At 37.8% G+C, this 14688-nt stretch overlaps 1 protein-coding gene across 3 annotated transcripts in view; it reads right to left on the minus strand.

The window, feature by feature from the left end:
• CSMD3 (CUB and Sushi multiple domains 3) overlaps positions 1-14688 on the minus strand; it is a 613513-nt gene that overhangs the window by 17417 nt on the left and 581408 nt on the right. For all 3 annotated transcript variants that reach the window (XM_010404839.4, XM_010404843.4, XM_010404841.4), the window contains 3 exons: positions 9616-9789; positions 9284-9357; positions 1002-1113 (listed from right to left, as the gene is read on the minus strand). In XM_010404839.4, the coding sequence (XP_010403141.2) occupies positions 1002-1113; positions 9284-9357; positions 9616-9789 (360 nt within the window). The remainder of the gene's footprint in view (positions 1-1001; positions 1114-9283; positions 9358-9615; positions 9790-14688) is intronic.

Consider the following 14688-nt stretch of genomic DNA (forward strand, 5'->3'; position numbering starts at 1 on the left):
GAGAATAGAAACAGCACACATCATACCAGACTTAAAAGCAATCACGGCTTGTGACTTACATCACTTATGATATCTATGTAGCATTGTATAACAGTAAATAAATGGTCAGTTGGAAAACTCTATGAAGGGTCAAGGAGAAATTGAAGGTGAGTTGTAAATACCAGAAAAATTAAATTAATATTTCTAATCTCATATGAAGTGTCTAACAATCACCAGAATGTGAGATTTATGTGTTATCTCAAAGACAGCATACCTCCAAGAGCAGAGTTCACCTTTCAACACACTGAGCTACTGTTTTTTTGTTTGCTTAAGATTAATGCTAGCACCAACTGAAATAATACTAATGCTGTTTCCTTCTGTGGATATGTTCTCCATTCACTGAAGTAATTCTATAGGGTCAGATCTTATAAGGTAAGACAATTTCCAGAAAAGTACAGCTGACTAGCTGAACTAGAAAGACTAACCTTGATCTTATATCTTCAGTAAATTATCATTATTTACCAAAGTGTAAAAGATCTACGAAATGAAGTGCTGCTGTCTGTACTCGAAGAAGATTCTCTCTATTTCAGATTCAAAAATTTCCAATTGCAAACTCTTTTTTCCCCATCTTAAAATACCCTGACTCCTTGTTTGAGAAACAGTTCAAACTGTTTACTAGAACTGATTTTAATTATATGCTCTCCTACATATTTTAGAATAGGGCCTTCTGATACGTCCTGTTCTCACACCTCCTGAGTTGGAAGGGTTGCACCCTCTTAGATAGAAAGTGACTTTGGATGAAGATCTGCCAATTTTCTCTCTCTCTCTTTTTTTTTTAAATTCTATTGTTTCTTATAGAAAAATTCACTCAGAATCATATTTCTAGCTGCTGTAAGCTAGTAATGCAAATTTCTGTTACCTTTCAGTTAATAAAGTCATATAGATTATGACAATTTTACTGCAGCTAAATAGTCTAGATAAAAAAAAAATTGAGGAGAGAAAAAAAAATTATCATTTCTTACGTATACATTCTGGCTGGATTCCACTCCATGTAAGATCAGGAAGGCAAGTTCGTGTTGTTGAACCATGGAGCAGGTGTCCTTTTTTACACTGAAATTGAACAACATTTCCCACCTGTTGAAAAGTAGAAAACACAACAATATTGTTATGAGCAACTATTAGCTGGGATTTTTTTTCCAAATTTGATCATTCCTTCATTTAATATAGAATTGATAAGTTGTGATTCTCTTTCTCTAGAAAGTAAATTATTTTCAGAGAACAATTTGATATGAAACAAAAAACTGCCTCATTCTCAGTAGATTTACTCTCCCCCCAAAGTTAGATCCTCCATGGAAGAAAATCAAATCCTCATTTTCTGTGGTCTCTCTAGTGTGTTGCTTTGGGCTTGGACCAGGTAACAAACTGTGAGTTTGGAAACAAAGCTTATGGTGCCTTCCCCACTCTGGACCAAGAAGGAGCCAGTTGGGCAAAATTGCCACAAACAAGGGAAGTCACAGAACTGAAATGGGTATTAGATTCTGCAGGACTTTTTCTGAACTTTTTTAGAAAGAAGTTCCCTTTGTGGAATGCTGGATACATTCACAAGTTAAAATGAGAAATATTTGATTAGAATAGATGGGGCTGGTCAACAACACTGTCTCATGCTTCAGAATATTCCTATGATATTTTAATTTTTTTTTAATGAGAGGAGGTAAAGAATAATCGCTCTTTACACCACTTTGATAATAGAAACCGGAACACAAGTACATTCCAATTTAAAATAGCAATTCATCTGAGATTAGCTTTTAATTATTATTCTTATTATGGATATGTGTTGCATAAAAAGGAAAATAGATTTCTTACAGTTTCTGCACAGAATAACTTGTTCAGCATGTCCAGTCATGGTGAAATTGATGAAAATGCAAATAATTCTTAGTTTCCATCAAAAGCGAGGAAATTAGATTAGAAGTATATCATTCAGAGAGTATTGTATTACACAGTGTGAGTGGTTAACTAAAATATTAAGGTGCAGAGATCGTATCTATTGTTCTCCAGTGGCCTGTATTAATATATTTATCAACTCATGTTTAAGCAAGAAGTTGAAAACTTGAAACTATCTGTGACAGCACACTTATAGTTCTGGTTTGGGTTTTATTTTTTAAATTATTTTGTTTAAATGCATAACACTTGATTCAGACTGATGCTCAAAGGTAAAATGTGGATTCTTTCCTGATAGTTTAGTACAGGGAAACAGCATTTCACTGCTGCAAGTATTCATTTGAAACTTTATAGTACGATTCCATTTCAGCTCAAGTTTCTCATCAGAATGAAATTTAATAATAACCCATGAACTACAGATAGTAGCTCATCAACACAGGATGTGATTTAAAATTCATCTCCCCTTTTTTGCTCTTTTCTGTGCTCACTAGACTATGTAATTACTTTTAAAAGATTTTGAAGAAAATACACTAAATCATTTGCATGATTAAGCACAAAGTAGTAAAATACTGCAAGTTTTAGAAGCTGCACCAAAAAGCTATAATGCTTTTTTTTTGGTAGCAAAGATCTTAGTTAATCAACATCAATAATATATTACTTTAAAAAAGTATTAGCCTTATGAAAGGTGTGTTCAAATGACTACATCAGTGGACAAGGGAAGCAATACAGATGTCATTTTTCTGGACTTCTGTAAAGCTTTTGGCACAGTCTCCCAGAATGTCCTTCTCTCTAAACTGGACAAAGATGGATTTGATCAGTGGACTGTTAGATGGATAAGAAAGTGTTTGGACAGTCACAATCAGAGGGTAGTGGTCAATGTCTCAGAGTCCCAGTGGACATCAATGACACATGGTGTCCCTCAGGGGTCTGTACTGGGACCAGTGTTAATTAATATCTTCCTTAATGACACAGAAAAAGGGATCCAGTGCACCCTCAGTAAATTAGTAGATGATACTTAGTTGAGTGGTGTGGGTGACATATCTGAAGGATGGGATCCATCCAGAGGAACCTGGACAAACTTGAGAAGTGGCCCATGGGAACCTCCTGAGGTTTAGTAAGACCAAGTATAAGGTGCTGCACTAGACCTTTTAGTAGGATTGGGCTGAGGTATGAACAGATCAAGAGTAGCCCTGCCGAGATGGACTTGGGGTGTTGGTGGATGAGAGGCTGGACATGAGACAGCAATGTGCACTGGCAGCCCAAAAAGCCAGTTGTATCCAGGGATGCATCAAAAGCAGCATGGGGCAGCAGGTTGAGGGAAGTGATTCTGCCCCTCTATTCTGCTCTGATGAGACCCCACCCAGAGTCCTGCGTCCCACTTTGGGGGTCTCAGCACAAGAAAACCATGGACTTGTTGAAGCAAATCCAGAGGAGGGACACCAAAATGTTCTGAGGGATTCTCCTATGAGGAAAGGCTGAGAGAACTGTGTTTGTTAAGCCTGGAAGAAAGAAGGCTTCAATCTAGCCTAATTGTGGCCTTCCAGTACCTGAAGGGAGCCTAAAAGAAACACAGAGAGGGACTGTTTACAGACACATGTAGTGATAGGACAAGGGAGAATAGATTCAAAAGAGAGTAGGTTTAGATTAGATACTAGGAGGAAGTTCTTTGTTGTGACGGTGGTGAGAGACTAGTACAAGTTGCCCAGAGAAGCTGTTGATGCCCCATACCTGGCTGTGTCCATGGCGAGGCTGGATGGGGCTCTAACCAACCTGGTCTACTAGAAGGTGTCCCTATCCATGGCAGGGGGCTGAAACTAGATTATCTTGAAGGTGACTTCCAACCTAAACCATTCGATTATTTTATGATTTTACCAGAAACACAACCTTTATTTTATATGTAAGCCCCAAAGCAGCATTAAAAATGCAACAGTTGCCCAAGAGAGGAAGATGTTTAATAGGTGCTGCCATGCTGTTCAAGGTAATGAATAAATGAAAAAAATTAAAATCAATATGCAATAATCAATATATTATATTTATTAATTATATAGGATATGTATAGTAATTACTGAACAAATAGAAGTAATTTTTTTTAAGTTTCTTGGTCTACTTTGCAATACTCGTGTCAGAGGCACCAGGTGGCGCTACAATACAGGATTCTATGCTCTAAAAATTCCCAGTCCTGAGATGTTCTGATTTGTTCTAATTTTTATTCTACAGCTCAAGTAGAAGCATTATTACTCTGGGCAACAGTGTTTGTATCCAATAAAAAAAAAATATATTTCCTTGTATAGTGCTTGATCATGTCTATTCCATAGCTGGTTTTCTATAGTGTCAGTTATAGTTTGGATATTCCCAAAATTAACATCAATAACTTTTTTGGTTTTTTTGGCTAAAACCCAAAGACCATATATTTGTTATTCTCTAAAAGGAGAAATAGCAATCTGAGAAGAAAATGCATAAATACCAATCTGCATCCATTTATAAAGTACTCTAGATAATTTTTTCACCAAATAAGATTATAATAATGTATAATAATTATTATAACAATAATAGTAAGTTATTATCCTTGTTATTTCTTATATTCCTTATAGAAACAGAAGATACTTCTAACTCTCATGAGTTACTGTACAATCAGTTTTTTTCTCTAGATTTCAGTTTACCAAAGAACATGAAGATACTCTAATAAACTTCTCTATCCCCAGAAATTCGTGCCAAAGAACTAAGAAGCTAAGGGAATGTCAGTTATTTCTCTTCACTAACTTTTAGCATCATATTTTAAGTGAATGAAAACATACATCATTAACTCTTCACTATATCTGTAGTTTGGTAGCCCAGTAATACATTATTGCCCTTGTAACAGGGGTTTGAGTTTGCAAGACTGCTGGACAGAAGCTTGACAGGCTTCCTCTGTCTGAAAGAGTCTTGAGCTGCCTGTAATTTTGTGTTAGTTTTAGTTTTGTTTTGTTTCGTTTCTAAACTTGATTTAGCTGTAAAATTTAAATTTTCTGTGATCAAGTAGCTATGACCAGTTTTTATGCCTTTCTTTGTCTTTATATGGTACAATCACAGCTTTATATCCACAGCAGTAAAAAAAGAATCTACTATGTGCAGAATGAGCTATTTCCCATTAATGTGATGTGGTACAGAGAAATATAGGCCTGGTGCTGGAACGACCGCAAAGCCCTTGAGAAACGCAGCCAACAGGTTGCTGTGAAGAAGACTACAGTGTGACTATGATAAAAGATGCAACAAAGTCTGAGCACTGGAGATCCTGTTGCTGTGATCAACTCACCCTTAAAGACATACCGGCCTGGACAGAATTAGGTTTCAGAGGTAAAAAAGAACAACTATCTAATACAGGTGAAATGTACCTTATAGTATAGATAGAAATATAATGTGTATGGTGTGGAACTGTGGTGTGAGTGGTGTAAAAGTGTGTCAGAAACATTACAAATAAGCCCAGGTGAAACACGAATGACAGAGACTAAAAAAAAAAAAAAAAAAAAAAGAAAAATCACATTTGTGCCAGTGAAGCACTCCAGATTGTGACACTAACACACTGACACCAGAGACCTCATGACCATGAGAAGCAGTAGGAACCAGGAAAATACATGGTGTCTGATAAAAATTACTTTTTCATGGATGCAGTGATGGTGCCAGCTATGCTAATGGAGACAGATATATTGTGGTAGTATAGCACTTCTCTTGGAATTTCATCCTACAATTCAATCAACATTGAAGTTTATATCAGCATTACATTCACAGGAGATTATTTGCAAGGCTGCTCAACATCTGCAGATCAAGTTTCATATGGAATTTCATAAAACAGAATCCAAGAGCTAGCAGAAGGCTACCACTACTGCATTCTGTCTATTTTCCTTTTTAAGTTCAGACTGCTCTTTGGCTCAATTTATGCCTCAATATGAGGGAAAATAGCTGAATTTCTACCAAAAAAAAGTTGGAAAAAGTATGAGAAGTAATAAATCTTGTATATATGACTGACTGGTCTAAGCAGTTCTAAATTGTTTCTTCAATTCAGTAGTACCTTGTGTTACAACAGTTTATGGTGAAAGTGCTATAAGCACTTTTCTATGTTTCTAGCAATATAGCTGAAGAACTATTTCAAACCCCACAGTTTCTTTTCAAGGAGAGATTTATTTTCCAGATTACAGATGAAGTCAGTATTCACTAAGTTTTAAAGTTATTTTTTCTCCATTGTAACACACTGCTAAGGTAGATCTCTCAAATAAAAAATGCTCAGATGAAAGGTAAACATCCTAGAAGTATGTATTCATAACAATTAAAGAATGTGATGCTACTCATTTCCATTCCATGCCAGATATCCAAGTAGCCCTAAAATGGTATTTTGATGTTATTTGAACACATAAGAAACTGATCAGCTTCTGATTGAAGAATTCAATACTGTACAAAAAAATCGATGCAAAATTCTGTTGCCTCTTTTTCTTCAAAGCTCTTATTTAATAGTTGAAGCATCATTCAAATGTGAGGTGGTGATATTTGTGCTTTTGTTAGTGTAGGTTCCAGGATGTTAGGTTTAGATACACCTTTCTGTCAAGCCTCGAATTATCTTGTGTTTGCCTGAACTTTCAGTGCAATCAATGAGATAGCAAAACAGATAATCAAGAGTAGGGGAAAAAACAGGATGAAAACAACAGTGCTGTGGAAGTTCATAACTTGACATCAGTATTGTGAAAAGCAAGTGTCAGTCAGTGATTTTTGTCAGAGAAGAGGTAGTGCCATTTGTTGAAAAGCACTTAAAACAGGATTCCACATATGAAGACTTGAATTCTAGTGTAAGGCTATGGCTTGATATTTTTTTATGAGACAGAGAAATAAATTTAAACCTTGGCAATTAAGTCAATTAAGTTACCTTATTAATATTAGTTTAAATATTAAGTATTTGGGAGAGATAAAGCAAAACAAACAAAAAAACAACCAAACCAAAACAAAAAACCCACACCAGTATTTTGGAACAATTCAGAATCATTCCTTACCTTCCTGCTATGGATAAAAGCAAAAATCACTGTAATCCCATTCACACAGGAAGTTAATTATAGCATAATATAAATTCATTTACAATATTTTTTGTCGTTTAAAGAAGTCATAACATTATACAATATAAGACAATGCAATATTTCTTTCCAGGATCTACAGACAATAACTTGTCTAGAACCAATCATTTTCACTATTGTTTCCACCCAATCAAGAACTAAGCTCAGCTTCATCTGTGTGACTGATACTTCTACACTGTTATGTATTAACTAAGCAATCAGAGTAACCAGAAACTGCAAATTTAGTTACTACATAAAATCAAACTCACTGTGTGAATGTAAGAATAAGTTGCTGGCTGGGTAAAGAGACTGTAGCACATACATCTTAAATATACTGGGCACTAACCTTATAACTGTTTACAATTTGGGGTTTTTTTAGAATTTACAAGGTTGTAAACTCTGCCAGCAGTTACGCTTATTTTACAAATGATTTGTCAATTGACATTTTGCTTGATATTTTGACAGTTCTAATGCTAGCTGTGAGTGACGTGTTACTCACAACTACAGTACAAATGAGAAAGACTGCATTAGCTTCTTCAATGAAACCTCATTAATATGTGAAACTGTGACAATAAAATTATAGAAAATACTTAATAAATTATTCATTTGTTACATAGTTGAATAAAGAGTTGCCCTCTAGCATAATATTGTATTATAACCAAACAAAATTAGGCTAAGGACTGCCCCTGCATATCCTATCTTGGCACAAAGCAGCACGTTCAGTTCCTAGAGAAAACTGAGACAATTTTCACTTGCATATGATTGTGATCTAGCACAATCTGAAAACCCAAATATTGCTAAAACTAAGACTGAGTAGTACTGCATAAAGGCCATCAAAAGGATAAACCAAAGAAATTTTTGGCCATGAACTAGAAAAGTCTTTAGCTACAATTCGCTTTTAAAAACTAATTTCATTTTGTACATTTGTTCAAGTTTCACTCAACCCTTTCCTTCATTTCCAGCAAACTGCAGTTTTTATTCTGCTCCTAGACAGAGACCTCATGCAATTGTGGACCTGCTAGGTACTCTTCTGTTCATTCCTTTTCATGTGCCTGGAGCTTTCAGCCCTGACACCAAACACAGATGTCACAGGATAGATAGATTAGGCTCTCTCTTTGTTTACAAGATTCCTAGCAAATTATAAAGTGCATTTTTGCATCCCTAAACCATTCACTCATGAAAACATCTCACTGACATCACTGTTTTGTGTGAATCAGAAAATCAGCAGTTCAAAATAATTTTCAGTTTCATGATTCTTTTTCCAGCAGAAACATATGCAAGCACTGTTTGCCACAACATAGCTTTGTATAAAATGTGGCCAACAGTCTCCTGGGAGGCATCAGGCAGAACATGGAAAAATGGTCAAGGGAGGTGCTTCTTCCCCTCTGTTCAGCCCCAGAGAGTCACAAGTGAGTGCTGGGCTCGCCAGTGCAAGAGAGACGAGGACAATACTATATTGTCTATACACTATATACTCTATATATACTTTTGTGGCCCATCCAGTGATGGGCCACAAAAGTGATAAGGGACTATAGCATCTGGAATACAAGCAGAAGCTGAAAGACTTGGGGTTATCCAGCCTGCAAAAAAAACCCCCAGGGGCAGGACAAGCAATGGAAACAGACTTTTCTTCAGTGGTGCCCAGTGACAGGACAAGAAGAAATAGGTATAAATTGAAACATAGGAAATGCTCTTTAAAACTAAGAAAAAAGTGTTAATTTTCAATGTAAGGGTGATCAATTTGGAACAGGATGCTCAGAGACAGTGTTGAGTCTCCATCCCTGCAAATATTCAAAACCACCTGGACGCAGCCCTCATAAACCTGTTTTAACTGACCCAGCTTTGAGAAGGGGGAGTGGACTAGAAGTTCTCCTAACAGGTCTATGACTCTGTAGTTTATTTGTGGTTCCAAACAGAATTTCTCTCAGGAAAAAAAAATCCTGCTTTTTAGAGTATGTCTACACTAGCAGTTTGGCACACAGTATACACATTTTTAAGCAGAAAAAGCCTATTTAATAAATTGTAGGGAGAACTTATATATTGGTGGGAGATACTAAAATTCTTCAAGGTGAAATCAAGCAGAACTTGATCACAAGGTTTTTCATGTAGTGCATTGTTGATAGGGACACAGGGTTAGTGTAATCCAACATCCAGAAATAAGGAAACACATCAACACATCAACAAACAACTCTTACAGAAGCAGTCTCTGAACCTCTAATCAGGTGTTTCTAGACTTTGAGGTAGTATAAAAACATTTAAATATGCAAGTTAATTTAAAAAATAGTATACTCTACCTGATAGCCAAATGTGTTGTTTTGTGACCCATGCCTTGGGACTCCTGGATTTTCACATGCTGTGCGAGTAGGTTCTAAAAAAAATTGCAATATATTAAAGACAAAACAAATTACAGTATTTTAATTACATACATGAATGTATGACAAAATAAGGCTTGTTCAGCAACATGCAATAAGCCAATCACAAAGACAAAAATAAAGTGATTTGATCCTTAAGAGAGTATAGAATAACACCAAGATAATTCAAAATAACTGAAATACCCTAGGTTGACTTAGCAAGAAGAGGAATAATAAGCATTTCAAGAAATTTTAGTGCATGGGCATAATCATACCTATACATCGAGGAGAAGAACCACTCCATGTTCCATCTGCTTGGCAAATCCTTGTGCTAGAGCCAACCAAAATTAAAGGAGGATTGCAGCTGAAAGAGACTTCTGACTGATAGATGAAGCTTTTGCCTTCTCTTTTCCCTTGAGCAGGTACTCCAGGGTCACCACAAAACTTTGCTGTAAAAAAAGACATGATAGAAATGGAATGTGTAATTTATTTAAAAAAATTAAAATAACACTTAACTGAACCACGTGAAGAAATTACTCCGAATTTTGTATTTATTTTATTAAACACAGATCAAATATGGAAACATTTAATAGGAATTCAGAGAGACTAGATATATAATATTTAGTCTGCCAGATTGCAGTAGTTCTGATAGTTGTTCAAAATGACTACATTGTGCTTGGTCAGTACATGACACTTAATAAATCAAGTCGACAACTTATTTTATTAAAGTCCAAATATCTACAATTCACCCATGACCGAAACCTCATCAATCTGCAAATCTTTAGAGAACAATCAAAGAGTGTATCAAACTTTCATGTCAATCTTCCCTCCTCTCTTGCTTTCTTGCCACCTACCCAGTGCTCAACATTTTTGTATGATTAAATGATTTATCAGATAGATTTTAGGAATCATAAAGTCATGCTTCCACATCCTTCACTGAAAGGTAAGATTTTGTATGTATGGAAGTACAATACTTGAAATTTAGAACAGTTAACAATAAAGAAACACCAAAAAAAAATTAATAAAGAAACTTCTGTAGCAATCTAAAAGTCAAATACTAATGAACTGTTATTATACTGGATAAATTTCCCTGATAAAAATCTGTTCTTAAATTGATATTTTTACCTTATTCCTATCACCTGAAGATTCCTTATGTCTATAGCATGTCATAACTGAGTAAATGCACTGCTGGCAAATTTACTGGCCGCTTTCTGCAGCATAAAGTACTGAATATCGTCAGAAGTTGGATTTTGAATAATTGACCCAGGAAATTAAATCAGCTGTCGCAAATCCTGTGTCATCAGACTATATTATCCCTTGACACACCATGAATTCCAATACTGTGTAGCCTAATTTCATATCAGACAGAAAACACAGTAATAGCAATAATAATAAAACCCCCTAACCCATACGTGTTCAATAATATGTTTCTAAATAGACATGCTGTACAAACAGTGGAATTTTGTGCTCCATCTTTCTCATCTACAAACATAATTTAAATTACATGTCTCAAACAACAGCTTCAAAATGCATTTGTAATGTTTCTATCCTTGTCACCCATGTTTTAAGCTTTCCAAAGGACCTGCTCACATGAAATGCTCCTGCCCTCTGCTTCTTTCTACAGACACTGACTGTATGGGAAATCCATGCACATCCACACTGGTTAAGAAAAAGGGCTTAATCTGTAACATACCAGAAATGTATACAATTTCACCACTTTAGGTGGCAGGGGACTTTGTGCAAAATTGTGGGCCAACTCCAGAAAAGATCTATGGGTTGGGGATAGTGTCACATAGTGTACACACAGTGTACTTTTTTTTGTGAATGACAGATCATGGTTGTTATGCATTCACTAGAAAATTCTGCATCTTAATTTGAGAATACATGAAACGCTTACAATTTTTTAACACAGAGGCTTGAAATTGTCTCCTAACAGTTCTTTGCACCGACAAAGTAACAACAACCCTGAAGGGAAAAACAATTCTCGCACTCAAAAATGAGTTTTTGGTAAATTTATTCATTTTTTCTAAAGCTAAGTAAACTCCACCACTTAGTTGTCAGTCAAGTTGACCTAGTCATTGAATACTGAATACCTGCCTCTTATATCAATAAATGTGGAAACCAGGCATCATGGCAAAACACAGCAGTTTTCCTCTGATACTAGAGCAGGTGACTACAGAATAAACTAAAGTTGCAGTGAACTGAAAGCTCTATGAGTGTTTCCACTCTGAATGGAAATATTTTCCTAAGAACTCTGAGAGCCTTTAATAGAGTGGGACCATGGAGTTCTGGCACTGAGACTGAGGTTAGTTTCATTCCTAGAAGAAATTTAACTGATTAACAGCACATTTCTTGTCAATGTCTGATGGCAGCAGTGAGCACACCTGTTGGAGATGTGCCCAGGTAGAGGAGATGCTCAGCCTGGTGACTGCGCTTCTTGAGGAAGAATTCAGGCTGAGGAGCATCAGACAAGGAGATTGACTGGTGGCATTATATTCTACCATTCCTGAGATGGATATACTGTACAACCTAGACTATGACACAAGAAACAAAGGATCCCCTACACTCTCACCACCAGGAAGAAGGAGCGGATCTAAGAGATGAGGGGAAATAGATGTAGGTTACTACTTGGGGGGACAGGCAAATCCCTTCCCAGCCTGCCTCATCTTCCCAGGTGCCCTTATACAACAGGTATGAGGCCCTGGAACTGGATGGACTGACAAGTTAAGATGCAGATGAAGGGCAAAATAACCTACCCCCTGCATCATCACCACCTCTGTCAAATAAAAAATGGTAGTTTTCATAGGTGAATAACTTCTGAGGGAAACCGAGGACCCAAACTGCCAACTGGACTTTACCCATAGGAAAGCCTCCTGCCTCCTTGGGGCCTGGGTAGGAGACATTACGAGAAAACTGTCTAGTCTGGTACAACCCTCTGATTATTATCTGCTGTTCTTTATGTCCACAGCAATGAGGTAGCAAAGAGAAGTCCAAGGGTAATCAAAAGAGATTTCAAGGCCTTAGAGCAATTGTTTGAAGGATCAGGAGGACATCTAGTGCTTTCTTCAATCTTTTCAGTACCAGGGAAGAATACTGAAAGGAGCAGGCAGACCCAGCAGATCAACAGATGGCTCTGAGGATGGTGTCATTAGAGGAACTTTGGGTTTTTTGATCATATTATGGTCTATACAACACCAGATCTGCTGCTATTTAATGGCAATCAGAAGACTGTCTCTTCTCAGAAAAGAAAAAGGATTTTTGTGCAGGAATTCAAAGGGCTGACCAGTAGAGTTTTAAACTACACTGGATGAGAGAAAGGGACAAAAACCAGGTTTATCTGTGATATGCAATGGATAGCATGCGAGATCCTTCAGTCTTCTCCAGGAGGAGCGAGAAGCCTTGACTCAGCCCATGAAATATGACATCCTTGGACTAAACAAAAGTCCTGTGACTGGTGTGCCAGTATGGAGGGTTACACACTCTTCAGGAGGGATAGGCAGGGCAAGTGAGGTAGGGGATGAGGCAGTGGGGAGGGGTGGCAGACCTTGCTGTTGGTTATGTGTCCTGGTTTAGGAATGGCACTGCCCAATTCAGGGGCCCCCACCGAGGTTCCCCAAAAGCACCCTGCTGCTCTCTTTCACTCTCCGAGGTTTTCCCCTCCCCCTTCCCACTGTGTGGGGCTGGGGTTGAGAATTGCAGGCACAAAGGGCAGAGATCACGGGTTGAGATAAGAACAATTTACTGGAAACAGCAATGAGATAAGAAACAAACTAACAGCAACACTATTAATAACAAAACTGTACAAAAGAGAGGGTGATTAACATGCAAAATATTTACCATGGCGCCCAACTGGACCTGAGCAGAGTCATGTTTTTCTGACTGGAAGGAAGCCTTTCTCCTCAGAAGCAAGAATCCTTTCTCCCACCCCTGGTAGTGATGTAAGGAGTTATAGAATAACATCTGGGACTTAGCCCTGCCCCCTCCCAGCTACTGCAAAAAAATTAACCCTGTCCTGGCCAAACCCAGGACAATATGGCATGTTAAGAGCCTTTGGTAAGGAGTAAGGGACACACAAACAAAGAGGATGTTATTATGGGAGTCTACTATAGGACACACAGTCAGGACGTCGACACTGGCAAATTAATTCTTCAGTGAACTAAGGGAGACCTCTAAATCAACTTCTGTTGTCTTTTGGGGGACTTCAGCTTGCCAGATGCTAACTGTGAATACCACACAGCTAGTACAAACAGGTCCAGAAGATTCCTAAAACACCTGGACTCAAAGGTATACTAAGTAAGTTTGCTAATGACACTAAATTGGGAGAACCTGTTGACTCACTTGAAGGCATCTGTGCCCTGCATAAAGACCCAGACAGATCAGAGGACTGGGCAATCACCAACTGTATGAAGTTTAACAACAGCAAGTTATGATTCTGCGCCTGGGATGGGACAACCCTGGATGTACATCCAGAATGGGAAAATGCTGCTGGAAAGCAGCACTGCAGAAAGGGACTTGGAGGTCCTGGTGGGAGGCAAGTTGAATATGAGTGAGCAGCCAGGAGGCCTAATTGTGTCCTGGGGGGCATTAGGCACAGCATCGCCAGCCTGGCAAGGGAGGGATTGTCCTGCTCTGCTCTGCACCTTGAATATTGTGTGCAGTTTTGGGTGGCACAATATAAGAAGGATCCAAAAGCATCCAAAGCAGGGCAACAAAGACAGTGAAGGGCCTTGAGAGGAAGCTGCATGAGGAGTGTCTGAGGTCACTTGATTTGTTCAGCCCAGAGGAGAAGAGACTGTGGCAAGACCTCATTGTGGCCTACAGCTTCTTCATGAGGTGAAGCAAAGTGACAGACACTGATGTCTTCTCTGTGGTAACCAGTGACAGGACCCAAGGGAATGATAAGCAGATGTGTCAGGGAGGTTTCGGTTGTGTATCAAGGGGGTTGGGCAGTAGAACAGGCTCCCCAGGGAAGTGGTCACAGCACCAAGCCTGACAGGGTTTGGGAAACATTTGGACAATGCTCTCAGGTACAGGAGTAAAAAAAGAACTCTTTGGGTTGTTCTGTGCTGGGCCAGCAGCTGGACTTCTATTATCTTTATGGGTCTCTTCCAATTCATTATATTCTATGATAATTCTATTATTCTATCTGCAGTTAGGCATTTTCTGGCATAGGTCTATATTTTTGCCATCTATTGCCAAGCTTATAAAACCAGCAGTCCTGTACTGAAATTACTGCATGAGTAATTAAGCAAACAAATTTACTGGGTCATAGATGACAAATACTCACCCAAGGACAGGGTCATAATCCATTCTGAATAATTATTCTATGTCATAACTATACCTTTCAT

The sequence above is a fragment of the Corvus cornix genome, chromosome 2 (assembly GCF_000738735.6).
Source record: "Corvus cornix cornix isolate S_Up_H32 chromosome 2, ASM73873v5, whole genome shotgun sequence".
Taxonomy (NCBI): domain Eukaryota; kingdom Metazoa; phylum Chordata; class Aves; order Passeriformes; family Corvidae; genus Corvus; species Corvus cornix.